This window comes from Macaca thibetana, chromosome 1, assembly GCF_024542745.1.
Source record: "Macaca thibetana thibetana isolate TM-01 chromosome 1, ASM2454274v1, whole genome shotgun sequence".
Taxonomy (NCBI): Eukaryota; Metazoa; Chordata; class Mammalia; order Primates; family Cercopithecidae; genus Macaca; species Macaca thibetana.
The window spans coordinates 24,414,002-24,430,236 of NC_065578.1; the positions used below are offsets into that span (position 1 = coordinate 24,414,002).

The 16,235-nt window shown below is 54.6% G+C and overlaps 2 protein-coding genes across 5 annotated transcripts in view; one reads left to right on the forward strand and one right to left on the reverse strand.

Moving 5' to 3' along the window:
* Positions 1-6,255, forward strand: part of LDLRAP1 (low density lipoprotein receptor adaptor protein 1) — a 552,589-nt gene extending 546,334 nt beyond the window's left edge. For all 3 annotated transcript variants that reach the window (XM_050792453.1, XM_050792446.1, XM_050792462.1), the window contains 3 exons: positions 403-533; positions 2,243-2,277; positions 4,222-6,255. In XM_050792453.1, the coding sequence (XP_050648410.1) occupies positions 403-533; positions 2,243-2,277; positions 4,222-4,366 (311 nt within the window). In that variant the 3' untranslated portion in view covers positions 4,367-6,255. The remainder of the gene's footprint in view (positions 1-402; positions 534-2,242; positions 2,278-4,221) is intronic.
* Positions 1-16,235, reverse strand: part of SYF2 (SYF2 pre-mRNA splicing factor) — a 466,254-nt gene that overhangs the window by 272,455 nt on the left and 177,564 nt on the right. The window lies entirely within an intron of this gene.

The following is a 16,235-nucleotide window of genomic DNA, read 5'->3' on the forward strand; positions in this document are numbered from 1 at the left end:
TTTTGTTTTGTTAGATAAATAATACACGTTCATTACAGATTAATTAGAAAATGTAGATAAGGGGAAGAAATAACTCATTTTAGTACATTTTCTTCTAGAGATATATCCCTATGCAAATATATAAATATGTGTCTACCTTTGTATATACTTAACATACTGTTGTGTGGTTGCTTAAGAAAACTTAACTATTGTGAATACAAAAGTTTCAGTCTAAGCCATTAGTCAGGTTCTCACTCTGTGGGCAGCTGTGCATTTGCCGTGGGGAGGTGCCAGGGCTGGGCTCTGCTAGGAAGCCTGGGCAAGGCCACATCAGAGGGGAGGGTCAGGGCCAGGACAGCCCAGGAGGGGGCCAGGAAGGAAGAGGCTGATCTCCCACTGACAACCTGACCGGATCCCTCACAGTGGTCGCCACTGGGAACCTGCTGGACTTAGAGGAGACGGCTAAGGCCCCGCTGTCCACGGTCAGCGCCAACACCACCAACGTGGACGAGGTGCCACGGCCACAAGCCTTGAGTGGCAGCAGTGTTGTCTGGGTGAGTGGTTGTGTGGCCAGCAGATTGGTGATCCTCAGCCTGACCTCTGGGCAAGCCTTGGGCTGCTCCAGGGACCAGGCCCTGGGACCCGTGACTTGTGGGCCTCTGGGAGGACCAGACCCAGCCCGGTAGTGCCCAGGCCCAGGATGGAGAATAAACAATGTCCCTTTTGAACCTGAGGCTGCGTCCCCAACAAGCTTGGCTCCCAGCACAGCTGTCTCCTCACAATGCTTGGCCTCTTGGCCTGAGCGTCCACGGCTCTGCCCACCACAAGACCAGCCAAAGGCGCCCTTGTTCTTGGCGTGGCAGAGCTCGCTGCTGACACCCCTCCCCCTCAGCTGCCTGAATGAGGACCCCAGAGACTTGGGCAGTCACCAGCTTGGTCCCTGACTCCCTCAGGGACTCAGGACAAGCCCCCTGACCTCTCTGTCTCAACTTTTTCATCTCAGTGAGGGTGATGACCTCTGCCAACAGAATCTCCCCGAGGGGCCGGGCGCGGTGGCTCAAGCCTGTAATCCCAGCACTTTGGGAGGCCGAGACGGGCGGATCACGAGGTCAGGAGATCGAGACCATCCTGGCTAACACGGTGAAACCCCGTCTCTACTAAAAAAAAAATACAAAAAATTAGCCGGGCGAGGTGGTGGGCGCCTGTAGTCCCAGCTGCACGGGAGGCTGAGGCAGGAGAATGGCGTGAACCTGGGAGGCGGAGCTTGCAGTGAGCTGAGATCCGGCCACTGCACTCCAGCCTGGGCGGCAGAGCGAGACTCCGTCTCAAAAAAAAAAAAAAAAAAAAAAAAAAAAAAGAATCTCCCCGAGGAACCTGAAATTTTAATTTTTCATTTGGAAATAATTTCAGACTGTGTTATAAAAGTAGTACAAAGAATTCCTGTTCACCCTTCATCCAGATTCCCCAATTTTTAACATCCTGCATAACCACATTACAGTGGTCAGAATCAGGAAACAAACATGATACCATGCGGTTGTGTATAATCTGTAGAACTTACACATTTCTCCAGGTGCCCCTCCGGTGTCCTGTTTCTGGCCCAGGATCCATTGCAGAATCACATGTTAACTTGTCTCTTTAATTTTTAAAAATCTGGGTACTGGGAGTTCCCCAGGTGTCCCTTGAGCCTGTTCTCTGCTGTTCAGGAACTACCCTTGCCACTTGCCCATCCTCACCAGCAGGCCATGGAGGGACCTCACCCATCGCTCTTCCACTGAGGCTATGGGACTCCTGGCATCAGTTATCCCTCATGAGCTTGGAATTTTGGCTTGGCTTTTGGAAATAAATGAAGGCAAGAAAACTTCCTTCCCCACCCTCTTCCTTTTGGAATTTGAAAGCCATAGAAATTATCAGGTCCAACGCCCTCCTCTTACGGAAGGACAAGCTGAGTTTCAAAGAGGAGCAGTGACTTGCCCAAGGTCTCGTGGGCAGGTAGCAGTGGAGCAGGGCACTGAACCCACCTGGGTCTCCAGACACTCTAGGACATGCCCTTTCTCCTCTCCCACGTCTCCAGCTTTGGGTCCTTGGGCTGAGATGCTGGCAATGCACCCAGGCAGGAGGCCTGCCTGAGCCCGTGCCTCTAGGCGCCCACCTTGAGCTTGTGTCCTGAGTCTCCCTGTAGCTTACCCAGGGCTGGGACAAGCTCCAGCTGTGAGCATGGGCTCCCCCAAACAGAGTTCTTATCTCCTGCTTTGTTTTCCCCAAGGAGCTGGATGATGGCCTGGATGAAGCGTTTTCAAGGTAACGTGAACTTCCTGTGCTGGACGGTGGGGTTGGCGTGCGTGGGCTGGCCCTGCCACCCTTTCCCCTGGGGATGTGATTAAGAACACAAGCGGCCGGGCACGGTGGCTCAAGCCTGTAATCCCAGCACTTTGGGAGGCCGAGACGGGCGGATCACGAGATCAGGAGATTGAGACCATCCTGGCTAACACGGTGAAACCCCGTCTCTACTCAAAAGAATACAAAAAACTAGCCGGGCAAGGTGGCAGGCGCCTGTAGTCCCAGCTACTCGGGAGGCTGAGGCAGGAGAATGGTGTGAACCCAGGAGGCGGAGCTTGCAGTGAGCTGAGATCCGGCCACTGCACTCCAGCCTGGGCGACACAGCGAGACTCTGTCTCAAAAAAAAAAAAAAAAAAAAAACCACAAGCCACTCGGACCCTTCCAGAGCAACAGACCCATCCCTCCACGCAAATGCTTCCAGGGGCAGGGAGCCGACTGTCTGGGGAGGGAACCCCTTCCAATGTTGTCCAGAGCTGTTAGAAAGTTCTTACTGTTGAGTCAAAAACTATTCCTGGTGACTGCTCTGCCTCAGTCTGAGCTGAGCGAAACACACTGCAGCTCAAGTTGATTTCCTCCGCCTGGCGTGGCCTTCAAAAAGGGGCGGTTTTTTTAACAGGCTTTGCTCTCCAGAGGTCTGCATTTATGAAAAAGGGAAGGGAGAAAGTGCTTAATGAAGCTGTGGACTGTTCCACAGCGGGGAAGGTCAGGCACAGTGGGGAGGTGTTTTGGTAAAGCCTGAGGGTGGTGGCATTTCCCTATTTTCCCAGGGGCCATCCTTGTGGTCCCCTGCAGCTTGGGGACATGCCACTGAGAAGGCTGTGGCTGAGGAGAGGCCTGGGCAGGTCAGGGTTCCGAGCCCTGGGTCCCCGTCTGTCAGGCCTCCCTTTCTCCCTTGAGACCCTCAGCAGCCTCCTACAGCCCTCCCACATCAGGGGCTTTGTTTGGGGTTGCGGTCCGCGATTTTTGGTCCAGCGAGTGGGGACAGAGTCAGGGTCTTTGCCCTCCTGCTTCCTCCTTCCTCTTCCTTGCCTCCTCCTTGCCAGGGACTGGTGGAAACCCCTTGGTCCAGCCTGGGGCGAGGGCGACACCTTCCTGCCTCACTGGCTGACTAAACCCGCCCTCTGAAGAAAATCTTTCACACACTGTTTCATCTTTCCACACTGTTTTGAGCATCGTGTGCCCTTTATTAACAATTTTGAAAATCAGCAAAGCGTTAAACAGAAAGTAACACCGTCCCATAATCCCACAGCTCAGAGTTTTGGGCTTAATTCATGCTAATCCTATACATATACATTATTTTGCATTGATCAGCTCATCGTATTTGCATTTTGGGATCCTGATTTTTCACTTAACAGCATTGTGTCAGAAGCATTGCTCCAGGCTGTTAAAAACTCCTCGTAAACACCCCTTCCATTGACTGCCTAACATTCTCCTAAGGGAAGCGTCTGTAATTTACTTGACTCTCCCCTATTCTTTTGGACACGTAGGTTGTCTCCCTTTGTAAATTTATTTTTCGAACAGCACGGTGTTGACACAGTTATAGCCAAAGAATCTTCCGTGTTCCCTCCCACAGCTTGTTCCCCACCCCACGCCACCCCTGCCGCTCCCTTTACCAGCACTGCCCCTTCTCCTCTTTCCTGGGCATATCCTGACTGAGCTGGGCCACAGAGTGGGTGCTCTGGCCTCTCCCGGGCGTGGGTGCACCGCTGGCTGCCCCAGACTTTTCTGAGCTGTTTGACTTTCAAGGGAGGTGCTTTGATCTGAGGCTCCTCCACCTCCACTGTACTTGGGGCTTCCTTTTTGGGCCACCTGCCCTGCTGTTCCCCACTGCTGCCTCCTCGCATCTGACCCTGGGGCCCACCAGCCCTCACCCAGGCCCTCGGCTCACACAGCTCTGCCTTCCAGGCTTGCCCAGTCTCGGACGAACCCTCAGGTCCTGGACACTGGCCTGACAGCCCAGGACATCCATTACGCCCAGTGCCTCTCGCCTGTCGACTGGGACAAGCCTGACAGCAGCGGCCCAGAGCAGGATGACCTCTTCAGCTTCTGAGGGCCCGGGGCCAGCCGGACACAAGCGACCCTGACATCTGACGACCAAAGCCACCTGCTGCAGGGGAGCCGGCTCCGGAACCCACCCGCCACCTCTCCCAGCCCTCAGCACTGTCAGCCTGGAGATCAGAGCTGCAGCCAGTCAGGCAGGGGAGAGATTTTTTTTTAAGCCCTGCTCTTTCTCTGAGAACCAAAAGATGCCTTGAATATTTATTCAGTGACTTCTGGCTTATGCTCGGAAGCCAGTCTGCGTCAGGCACGTCTCCTGCTGCATGATGTGTGCAGTGCTGCAGTCGGCTCCCGCTTGCTCTCCTGTAGCAAGCTCTGCCCTGGCTGTGGGTATCAGAACTGTGACCAAAGCATTTCTAGTCCCTTCTCTCTCTCTAAGGACCCAAATTTCCCTGGGGGCATCCTGCTTTCTGAAAGCCGTTGGATTTCAGTGATTTTTTTCCCCTCACCCCCCAGCATAGGAGAGCACCCACAGCCTCAGAAGGGGAAGGTGTCCTCCTGCTCTCTTTCCTCAGGGCCCAGCAGGCGGGACTTGAGTCCTGGACCCCAGGCTCTTAGAGACTAAGGGGCAGCTCCTGACCAAAGACGATACAGCTTGGCACTTTAAAGCATTCACAGCAGGTGTGGCCCTGAGGGCTCCTCCATGGTGCTGCATTGAATCCAGCTTTCCTTCTGCCCTTCCTCCAGGAGAAGGGGCCCAAGGTCCCCGTGGATGGTCTCCACCTGTGCTTGGAACCAGTGTAACTGGCTGCTCCCTGCTCCCAGGGACTGACTGCGGGGATCATCTCTGACCGCCCTCCGTCGGGCCCCTCCCTGCCTTCTCCCCTGCACGCAAGGCTGTGCTCCTCCTCTGCTCTCTGTGTGTCCCTTTGAGTGTCTCTGCCCCGCCTCCCCATACTTCCTGGGATGATGTGTGAAACCTGACACCTAGATTTATTTGGAAATATTCTATGACCACTTTACAGACGAGGAAACTGAGGCCTCAAGCATGGCGGGGTAGAGTGAAGAGTAGAACCCAGGTCTGATGCCAAAGCTGCTTTCTTCTCTGCCTCCTCCTCACACAACTCACACCTCCTTTGCTTCTAGCTTTGTTGTCCTCCCAGGAACCAAAAAACCCCAGCTATTTTCTGACCAAAATGTGTTTCATAACAAACCATCTGGTGCCTTTCCACACAGAACTGGCAGGAGCCCCGTGTCCTGCTAGCTGTCTCTCTTGTTGATTTCCGTGAAAATGCAGTGTTTGAAGTCTGCTCATCCCGAGGGTGAAACAAAATCCAACCCTGTCAGAATCGGGCTGTTCTCTTTGCTGACACTGTGACCCTGGGTCGGGACATACCAGCAGCAGTCTGTCTTTAGAATCTCCTTCCTTCCTCCCCTTTTGCCCCCGTGGGGCTCCCGGCATCCTGAAAGCCAGCAAAGCCTCCAGCATCTTTGCCATCCTGAGGTGCCTCCCAGTGGCCTGGCTTGTCTGAGCAAGTTTCATCAGCCCCAGGGAAAACCCAGCCCTCCTTAGAACCTCCTTACCTGGAGTAACCGGACACCTTAGATGGAGGTGCCTGAGGGTGGGGTGGGATTTGTAGGGTCATTATCAGAACAAGAGGATAACTTTCTTGCCCCAGCTCTGTAGCCACCTCCTTGGCATCAGCCTCTGTATTTGTCATAAGGTGGCGTGGGCGAGGCCTGACACAGGCCAGCCTTGGCACAGGGGGGGCCCGGGGTTCTGAGAAGCGCTGCCCTATGAGAGCCACACTGGCCTTCGTCTCCATCTCGTTGACGGGCTGTCCGTGTGCCTCCTGTGTGTCTGCAGACAAGTCTTGCTGTGCTTTATTTGTGAAAGTTTAATGAGGAAAAAACAAATAATAAATGTTCTCGTTTTGAAACGCAAGCAGCGCTCATCAGATGGAGTAGACTGGCAGCAGCGTCCAGCAGCTCCTGCCCTTTGGGGATGGCAGCAGCAGTGACTGCAGGCTGGGTGGGGCACCATGCCCAGGTGCAGCACTGAGCTGGGGGGTGATGGTCTTAGGTTCCCGGCGTTGAAGGCCCAGTGGGGCCCCCTTTTCACCCAGCAGCTGGGTGTGTGTGTGATGAGGTCACCTCTGGATGACTCACGGAGGCCACACCAGGGATCTGGTGCATCAGCTGAAGCGTCTGTGAGCCTGGGCGGGGGACCCTGGCTAGGGGCTGTGAGTTCCCCACAATGTACATGAGGTTGTGTACGTGTCCACATGGGCGTTTTCCCCAGAGAGGATGTCCGTTATTTCCATCACTTTTTGGATCCGCAACACTTTTTCATTCCACAGCCTTGCTCCAGGCCGAACGTGGACTGGGCCTGGGTCTCAGTACTGGGGACAGGGCGTCCCCCGATGGACTCAGGATGTGTCGTTTCAGTGTGTTGGGGGATGGTGGGAAGTATTTCAGTGTCTTGGGAGACTCAAGGTCTAGCCCTAGCTCTGCCACTTGGAAGCTGTGACGCTTGATCAGTCACCTCTTCTCTTAAGCCTTGATTTTCCCATCTGTGAAAATGGTGCAACGACCTCCCCGCTTTTACCACCCTGGGTTTTGTGTGACTCAGCGGTGACCATGATCACGTTGTTGGTAGAACACTTGTGCATTCAGGTTATCTCAGAGCCAAAGGCAATTGGAACTCAATATGTTTAACAATGGCAAAGTAAAATTGTTAGCAACTAGTGTTAACTGAGCTCTTGCTATGCGCCAAGGGCTGTGCCGAGCTCTGCACCATATCGGAACGGTTGTGCTGAGCCCAGATGGTGTTAGATGGCATTCGTTCCCGCTACTGCTGAGAGGAAGTAACGGGAGAGGAAGGCAGCTGTGCTTCCAGTGCCGGGCAGGGCCACAGCCAAGCCTCCGACCTGTGTGGCCCTCACCTCACCATGTCCTGGCCTCCCGGGAGCCCAGTCTGGCCATATGCTGCCTGAGGCCTCCTGTTGACCTGTGCGGTGACCTTCACAGAAGGACCAGTCTTTTCAGGTTCTTTCAGCCACTCTCGGAGACTCCCCTGCCCGTCAGCTATGGCTTGTGGGGGTCCCCTTGGGCATGTATCTCTTTATCCCTTTCAAACGGTGGTATTTTAAGTGTCCGGAACCCAGAGGCAGAGCCCTCATATCAGCATCAGGCCGACTCCTAGTGAATTCTCAATGGTTCGTGGATGACTTAAGAAATTCTCCCCTTTCTTCTTTCCCTCATAATCTGAAAAGACAGCCAACAAGTTCATCTTTCGGTTTAAATTTGGCCAATGTCTTTAGTCTCCGGATGTCTCGGATTATGAATCCTGAGCACCCGCCGTGTGCTCTTTCATGCGTAAGGGATGAAGCCGGGAGAACAAAGCCTTTCAGATGTGATGTGACCTTCAGCTTCACTGGGTGCATGTTGGGATCTTCTCTCCCAGGAAGAGATCCTGTCCCATGTAAATCTCTCTGGGGACTTTTCAACAAGCCTGGCTAGGGAATCGGGGCAGATTTGCATCTGGGGTGCCGGCTTGGGGCCTGGTCTTCCTCCGGCCTCCTTCCCCTGACCATTCCCAGGTACTGATCAGAACAGGTGCCGGTTTGTATATTAAGAAGTAACCCAGCCAGGTGCGGTGGCTCACGTCTGTAATCCCAGCACTTTGGGAGGCCGAGGTGGGCAGATCACAAGATCAGGAGATCGAGACCATCCTGGCTAACACGGTGAAACCCCGTCTACTAAAAATACAAAAAAATTAGCTGGGTGTGGCAGCGGGCGCCTGTAGTCCCAGCTACTTGGGAGGCTGAGGCAGGAGAATGGTGTGAACCCAGGAGGCGGAGCTTGCAGTGAGCCGAGATGACGCCACTGAACTCCAGCCTGGGTGACAGCGAGACTCTGTCTCAAAAAATAAAAATAAAAGAAGTAATCCTTGGGCTTGTTAGGTCTTTTGCACCTAACACCAGTGATACCAGTCCTCGCAGCCTCACATGCTACCAGGTAGGTGGTCCTAGTCCCATTTTCCTGATGAGGCAGCTGAAGGTGAAGGAGGATCAACAAGTTGACCAAAGTCTCACATCCACTCGGGGATCTGGGATTTGAACCCTGCTCTCTGACTCCAGCGCTCCAGATTTCCACTGCACAGTGCCTCTCCGTGTAGATCAAGGTAAACCCCAACCGAGCTGCCGTGCCCTGCTCTGCCTCGCCAGCAGCCCCAGCTACCACGGAAGACACTGGAAGCTGCTGGCCAGTGGGTGTCTCCACAGGCAAGAGCTGACTTCCTAGCTAGACACCAGAGCAGATCCCATCTCTTCCCCAGTGGCTGCCCTTTGGGGCCACTTCTCTGGACATGTCTAGTTTAGAACTCCACAGGGGTGTGTCTCATTGCATTGAGACCCTGCTTTGTCCCCAGTGGCATTGCTCAGCCTGCCAGTGGGGCCCACAGTGAGTGTTGGTGCCCCTCAGAGAAGGAAGGCTTCCTCTGGGAGGTGAATGCCAGCCTCGGAAGGGCAGGAAAGGAGGGTGCACATCTTGAACACTAGCAGCATCCACACATACCAGCTAGTTTAAGCTGCTGCACAGCACCTGTGCCTGTAGGTATTGTTAGCTCATTTTAGAGATGATGATACCGAGGCCTGTGGAGGTTACATGATCGGCCAGCCTCACGCAGCTATTCGGCGGCAGGCCTGAGACCCAGAGCCTGTGTGTTCTCCACTGTGCTGGGTGGCTACCTCTGCAGGCCAGTTGGAACACTGGCAAATCAGGATGACCTTGCTTGCTTAGGAACTTCTGAACCCAGCGCAGAGTAACCTTAGCCAAGTGTCCAGCACAGAGGTACTGGATCAGATGGTGCGTTTGTGGCCAGGACAGATGTGGGCTGTGTCATGAATCCTTGTTGCCAGACAGCAATTCTGACCTGTCTCAGGGTGACTGAGGTACAGCTGCCCTTGACCCCCTCGCAGTCCAGGGGTTGTAGTTCATGGCACCCTGGAAAGCTCCCGGGTATGGGCCGGGCTTGCACCAGGCCAGCGGGACATTGGAAGTCAGAGCTGAGGTATGGCAGCTGGGGAAGCCGGGGCAGGCTCCTAGAAGAGGGACTTATCCCTGGTGGGCCTCGAAGGAAGGGTAGAATGGTTGGCGACTGCATGTGCTAGCCTGGGAGCTCCTTGAAGACATGCCTGTCTGATTCGCCCCATGGCCTCAGTGCCCAGCCTACCACCTGGCACAGAGTGGCCATCAGTGAGTTCATCAGGAGGGGAGAACCAGCCTGGCTCCCATGAGAGCTGCGAGAAGGGGCAGCCCTGGCTCAGCAGGCGGCGCTGGAGCCCTGGAGCCTGGGGGTCCATTTTGCCAGCTGTCGCATGCATCCTGTGACAGCTCCCCGGTGTGCACTGGGCTTAGGCACTCTGGGTCTCCATCACGCACAGCCCGTGGCGTGGCACACCCATCCCGGTTTGGTAAAACGTATTGTGTGGTCCACCCTCTGCGCCGACTAAAGATCTTGGATTTCATGCTGTCTTCAAAGTAAGATTCTAGAATGTTAGTACTGGGAGAGCCCCTGATGGGTCCCAGCCCACCCACTCTGCTTATAATGGGGAGCTGAGGCCTGCAAAGGGCACAGGACTTGCCCGGGACTCACAGCAGTTAAGAGAGCTGGGATCTGAGCTGTATTTTCCACTGACTCCATGCCCAGTCCTCCATCCACTGGGGGAGAGGAGAGAGAAGTCTCGCTAGAAGGGGGCCACGCGCTTGCGGGGAACTGGATGTGATGATAACAAGAGGCTGGAGAAAGGACCTTGGTGGATTCTCGAGCATGTAATGAGCACCAGCTCATCATCCGTCTCCACTGTCCCCCTCAAGGGCCCCGAAGTCTCATCTGCCGCTCAGGCTGCTGGCCAGACGCCTAGAAGAGGGGGCATGGAGCTGCGGTTCTGAGTGCAGCCTCTGGGGCCACAGCAGTCAGGACTGGGTTTCAATCCCAGACGACCGCTTTTTAGCCGCAGAAACAACTTAGTAGCCTGTGTCTCAGTCTTCTCACCTGTTAAATAGGATAAAGGTGCAGTCCAAACAGAGGGGCTGCTTTGCGCGGCCGGGGGAGGTCAGATGGGGGTGGGGATGACCAATCTCTCCCGAGGGGTAAGGCCCACCCAGGGTAGCCGAGGTGGGGAGGAGACAGGTTGTGTCCTACCGGCTCCCCTGATGCACCCAGGTGCACACTCAGGCCCGCCACGTTGAGACCACCACATTGTGCCCTCAGGAAAAACTCAACAAACTCCACGGCCTAGCCAGGAAAGCATTCCAGTCTAGCTGTTCCAGTAGGAAGGTATTTAGTGAAGAGCGCCAGATCACAAAAGCCCTGGCAGGGTGAGGGTGCAGGTGGTCCCTGCAGGGGCTCAGGGATCTGGCGGCTGCTGCCCCTGTAGGTCCCGGTGGCTGCATCCCAGGGCAGAGCTGGCCTGAAGCTGCTGACAACAGAAGTTGGGAAGAGGTGGTTTGCAGACATCCAGCCCCTGTGGCTCAGGAGGGCACAGGGAAGGGAAGGGAAATGGTGCTGAGATGCAGCAGACCCTCTGGCACCCCACCACCCCGACACTGTTGGGGGGCAGGGAGGGTAAAAGAAGCTGGGAGAGGTTAGCCCCAAGAAAACCTGGCTGCCACACTGTGTCAGGAGCTATGCCGAGGCTTTGCACACATTATCATGTAAGCCTTAGGATAGCAACGTGAGGCCGTGAACTGATCTGATTGAGATGTGAAAAGCTAGGATAGCACCCCAGGGCTGTTTCATATGGGTGGGGCCTGCTCCTGCCTCTCCCTGAGCCAGGCTTGGGTCAAGGGTCATTCATCCAATGCCCAGCAATTGAGTGCCCACTACATGCCAGGATGCATGCCAGGCGCCTGGAACATGGCAGCAAACAAAACAGCAGAAATCCCCATCCTCATGGAGCTGATACTCCTCCAAATATGTATAAATATGTGAAAATAAGTGTGGTGTAAGCACTTCGAAGGAAAAAGGGCAGGGGAGGGGACGGGAGTGGCCTGGCCAGACGTGCTGCTCCACCTGGGGTGGTCGACGGCGTTGGACAGAGCCCTGGAGGAGGTAGGGAGGCCCGAGAGAAAGGCACCTGAGAGGGCAAAAAGCAAGCACAAAGCCCCAGGATTGCAGTTTGGAATGTGCCAAGGGCAGGAGGAGGTCTGCAGCTGGAGAGGAAGGAGGAAGGAGGTGAGCTGGGAAATGGGCTCAGAGCAGGCACAGCGCCTGGACCAGGGGGCAGTGGCAAGGCTCAGACCTGCTGTGCAGGGCTCAGTGTGGGGTCTCGAGGACACGAAGGCTGCACAGCCAGGGGCAATGCAGAGACGGAGGCTCTCGGAGAGTGAGGCTGTCATCCAGGGTCGGACCCAAGAGAGAGCAACCTCCGGGCTTGCAAGGGGGCAGGTGGAAGGTTGGAAAGGCAACTCCGTGTCTTCCCGCTCTGTTGTCCAATTAGGAGCTTCCAGGTTTGTCGAAGAAAAGGATGTGTGCGTGGCCAGTGGCCTGGGTTTGGTGGTGGTCCCAAGTCTGTGTGTCGGGAGTCCTGTGGGTGTCTGTAGGCCTCTGGCAGTGGCCTGAGTCAGAGATTGATGTATCCCCGTGTGATGTGGAGGGCTGGTGTCTCTTTGTTCCTGCCAACCATGTGAAAGGCTGATGTGCCGAGTGTTCTGGGCATGCTATATCATTTCTCTGGGTGTGTGTGAGTGGGACTGTGTATGTGCCAGGGGCGTGTAGACCTGCAGGTCTGTACATGAGTTGAGGGTGAGAGGTCTGTGTGTTTCCTTGTGCATGTCCGTGGGTTCCTGCTTGTCCATAGTGGGCAGCAGTGAGGGGTGTTTTTGACTTTGGCCTGTCACTGTCTGGGTCATGCTGGCTTGACATTCCACAACTCAGCTCTAGTTCTTGCGATGAATCGAAACAGACAGCCCCAGGACCCAGTAGGACTGGCCTGTGCCTCTTGGGGACTTGGGTTCAGGGTCTGCTCCCCGGGCATCTTGGGGAGGTAAGGAAGACTTACTGTCCCGGTCCCCAGATGCAACGCTTTAAACCCAGAGACCCTCCTTTCTGGGTCACAAGGCTGGACCAGGGCTCTCACCACCCGGCTGGGAAGACTCTATGATGTTTGAGCCTTGCCAGCCCCAAGGAAGAGTCAGACCCCTAAACCTGGGGGCCTTCTGGGAAGGCCAGGACTCCGGCACTGTGGAAAGAGCACAGAGTTAGAAGTCAGAAGTACCTGAGTTACAATCCCATTTCTGGCCAGGCACAGGGGCTCACGCTTGTAATCCAAGCACTTTGGGAGGCTAAGGCAGGTGGATCGCTACAGTCCAGGAATTTGAGACCAGCGTGAGCAACATGGAGAAACCCTGTCTCTACAAAAAATACAAAACAAAACAAAGCAAAACAAAAAACCCCCCAAAAAAACAACAAGCCGAGTGTAGTGGCATGCACTGGTAGTCCCAGCTACTCAGGAAGTTGAGGTGGGAAGATCGCTTGTGCCTGTGAAGTTGAGGCTGCATGAGCTGTGATTGCACCACTGCACTCCAGTCTGGGCCACAGAATGAGACCCTGTCTAAAACAAACAAACAAACAAACAAACACTTGCTCTGTCATTTCCTAGTTCCAAAACTTTAGTCAAATGGCTGCTCAGTTTCCTTATCTGCAGAGGCAGGACTGGCCTCTTGGACCTAGTGTGGAGATTAAATGAGCACTGACTACATACCCAGCCCTGGGCTGAGAGCTTTGCACAAACCACCCCATTGCCTCCTCATGATAACCATGGAATGGGTACTGGCCCCATTTTGCAGAAGAGCAGACTGAGGCCCAGAGAGGCGGTGTGAGTTGCCCATGGTCATTCAGCTGGGAATGAGCAGAGCCTGGATTTGAACCAGGCAGCCTGACTTCAAAAGTAGCAGTATGAGGCTGGGTGCGGTGGCTCATGCCTGTAATCCCAGCACTTTAGGAGATGGAGGTGGGCGGATAACTTGAGGTCAGGAGTTCGAGACCAGCCTGGCCAACATGGTGCAACCTTGTCTCTACTAAAAATACAACAACAACAAAAAAATTAGCTGGGTGTGGTGGCACATGCCTATAATCCCAGCTACTCAGGAGGCTGAGGCAGGAAGATCGCTTGAATCCAGGAGGCAGAGGTTGCAGTGAGCTGAGATTGTGCCACTGCACTCCAGCCTGGGTGACAGAGACTCCACCTCAAAAAAAGCAAAAGTAGGCCGGGCGCGGTGGCTCACGCCTGTAATCCCAGCACTTTGGGAGGCCAAGGCAGGTGGATCATCTGAGGTCAGGAGTTCAAGACCAGCCTGACCAACATGGAGAAACCCCGTCTCTACTAAAAAATGCAAAATTAGCTGGGCGTGGAGGCGCATGCCTGTAATCCCAGCTACTTGGGAGGCTAAGGCAGGAGAATCGCTTGAACCCAGGAGGCAGAGGTTGCAGTCAGCCGAGATTGTGCCATTGCACTACAGCCTGGGCAACAAGAGTGAAACTCCGTCTCAAAAAAAAAAAAAAAAAAAAAAAAAAAAAAAAAAAAAACACACACACACACAAAAACAAAAGTAGCAGCACGAGACAGTGAAAGGAAAGCAGAGCACCTGGCTTTGGGTACCTGGCTAGTGGTAGCTGTTACTACTGAGGCTCAGAGAGGTGAAGCAACTTGCCCCAGGCCACACAGCCAGGAAGGAACGGGGCCAAGATTTGAGGCTGGACCTAACCCAACACACCATCCACTTTCTCTGTCACAGAGGCTCTCTCCCACCCCATCTGGCCTGCCCTTCAGTGGAAACTGAGATCGGGCCCAGATTTGGGGTGGGACTTGGCTAAGGTCACACAGAAGCAGTCCTGCAGGCCCAGGGCTGCTGCTTCTTCAGAGAGCAGGGTTGAGGGGCAGACAGACACCCATATGCTTAGCAAGCCCCCATTGTAGGCCTGGAGTGGTGCCCGCCCCTCCTGATGTGGAGGAGGCAGGATGGTGCCATCAGGCAGAGGCACTAGGAGTGGCCTGAGACACAGACCCAAGGAGGAGCCAGCAGGTGGTCCAGGCCCGCACCTGCTGTCTCTAAGAGCAGAGAAACTTCTGCCCGGCTCAGGGAGTCTGGGGCGACTCCACGTGGGAAGGTCCTGCTGGGCCATGGATATCCAGCCAGTGGTTTCCTCCTGTGGCGATGTTCCTGTGAGCGTGGCAGTCAGTCCTAGTCCCACTTGGTCACCCCAGGCAGCAGAGACCCTGTGCCATCCCTGCATCCACTGCCTGAGAAAGATTGGGAGGAAGCATGTTCTGAACGCTGCTTTATTGCAATAAGTTTGTGGATTCAGCTCATTACATTTAATTAGAATTATTTAATTAGAATCTTAATAAAAAGAGTAGAGCAGGAAGGAGGCTGATGAACGGAGGTGAGGGGAGCTTTGCTGAGCATGAGGAGCAGACCCAGCTGGGAGGTGGAGTGGGGGAGGGCTGCCAGGATGAAGGCCTGGATGGCTAGGCAGAAGGGACGTGCCAAGACCACCAGGGCCTGGGCTGGGCTTTCCTTGACCTGTTCCTTACCAGGTGGCCCTGTGGGCAGGTCCTGGGCTGGTTTCCTGTCCTCAAGGAACTCAGGGTTCATGCAGACAGTTACCACGCCCAGTGCAGGAGGCAGAGTCACGTGCCAGCCAGAGATGGGCGTCGAGCCTGGCGTGCGGTTAGAAAAGCTTTCTAGAGCAGGGAGGCCTGCGGTGAGACCTCACTGTGTTGAAGTTCGACGAGGAGGGGAAGGGCTCCAAGCAGGTGTGAGGGAAGGCGGAACGTTTGAGGCACCTGGCGGGGACAAGACAGGGTGCAGGGCAGAGGCCTGGCGCCGGGTGGCTGGCTCACGTCCCGGTATCACCATGAGTTGGCTCTGGCAAGTGACCTGGGCAGGTTATGCCCCCCTCGGAGCCTCATCTTCCTCATCTGTAAATGAGGGTGATGGTGAGGCTCTTTCGTGGATGAGAGGAGCTGCAGAGAGCACTTGGAGCAGCGCCTGGCATGCGTCAATGTGTGTGCACGAGCTGTTGGGACTGTTGTTAGGATTGTCACAGTGGAGGTCTCCAGCAGGTCATCAGTTACATAAGTCAGGAGCTCAGGGGGCTCTGGGCTGGGGACGTAGCTGTGTCATCGGTGAAGCAGCAGGTGTGGGTGAGCCCCCCCACCTCCATTTCCTCTTTCCTCATTCCCTAAAAAAAAAACAGTTTTGTTCAGAGATCTGACCCCAACAGGGCTCTTGCACTTCAGGGAACACTGGGAGAGTTATTTCCTCTCTCTCTGTCCCTCTCTCTTGAGCACACAAAGAAGCGCGTGACCATCAACTAAAGACAAAAAATCAAGCTTTTAAATAATTAAAATTAGTTTTATACAGAAGTCTTGCTGATGACTATAGACAGAGGCCTATGGCCCACAAGCAACCCTCCAGAGAGGGTTTGTCAGACGACTACAGCACAGCATTTGAGCCCACTGCTGATATGCAGCTGGTGGAGGTTCAGTAGTGCAAAATCACATCGAAGTTTGGGTGCAGGAGCCCATCTGGTGACAGATTACAGAGGCATCATCGCTAACCCCATTAGATTAGACATCATTACCTTATGTGCAGGAAAAGGCAAGGACTAGGGTTGTTTATCTTTCTTTTTTTTTCTTTTTCTTAAGACAAGGTCTCACCCTGTCGCCCAGGCTGGCGTGCAGTGCGGTGTTGTGATCATGGCTCACTGCAGCCTCAACCTCCCTGGCTTCAGCGATCCTTCCACCTCAGCCCGTTAAGTAGCTGGGACTACAGGCACACATGCCATTGCACCTGGCTAATTTATATATTTTTTGTAGAGACAGGGTTTCACCATGTTGCCCAGGCTGGTC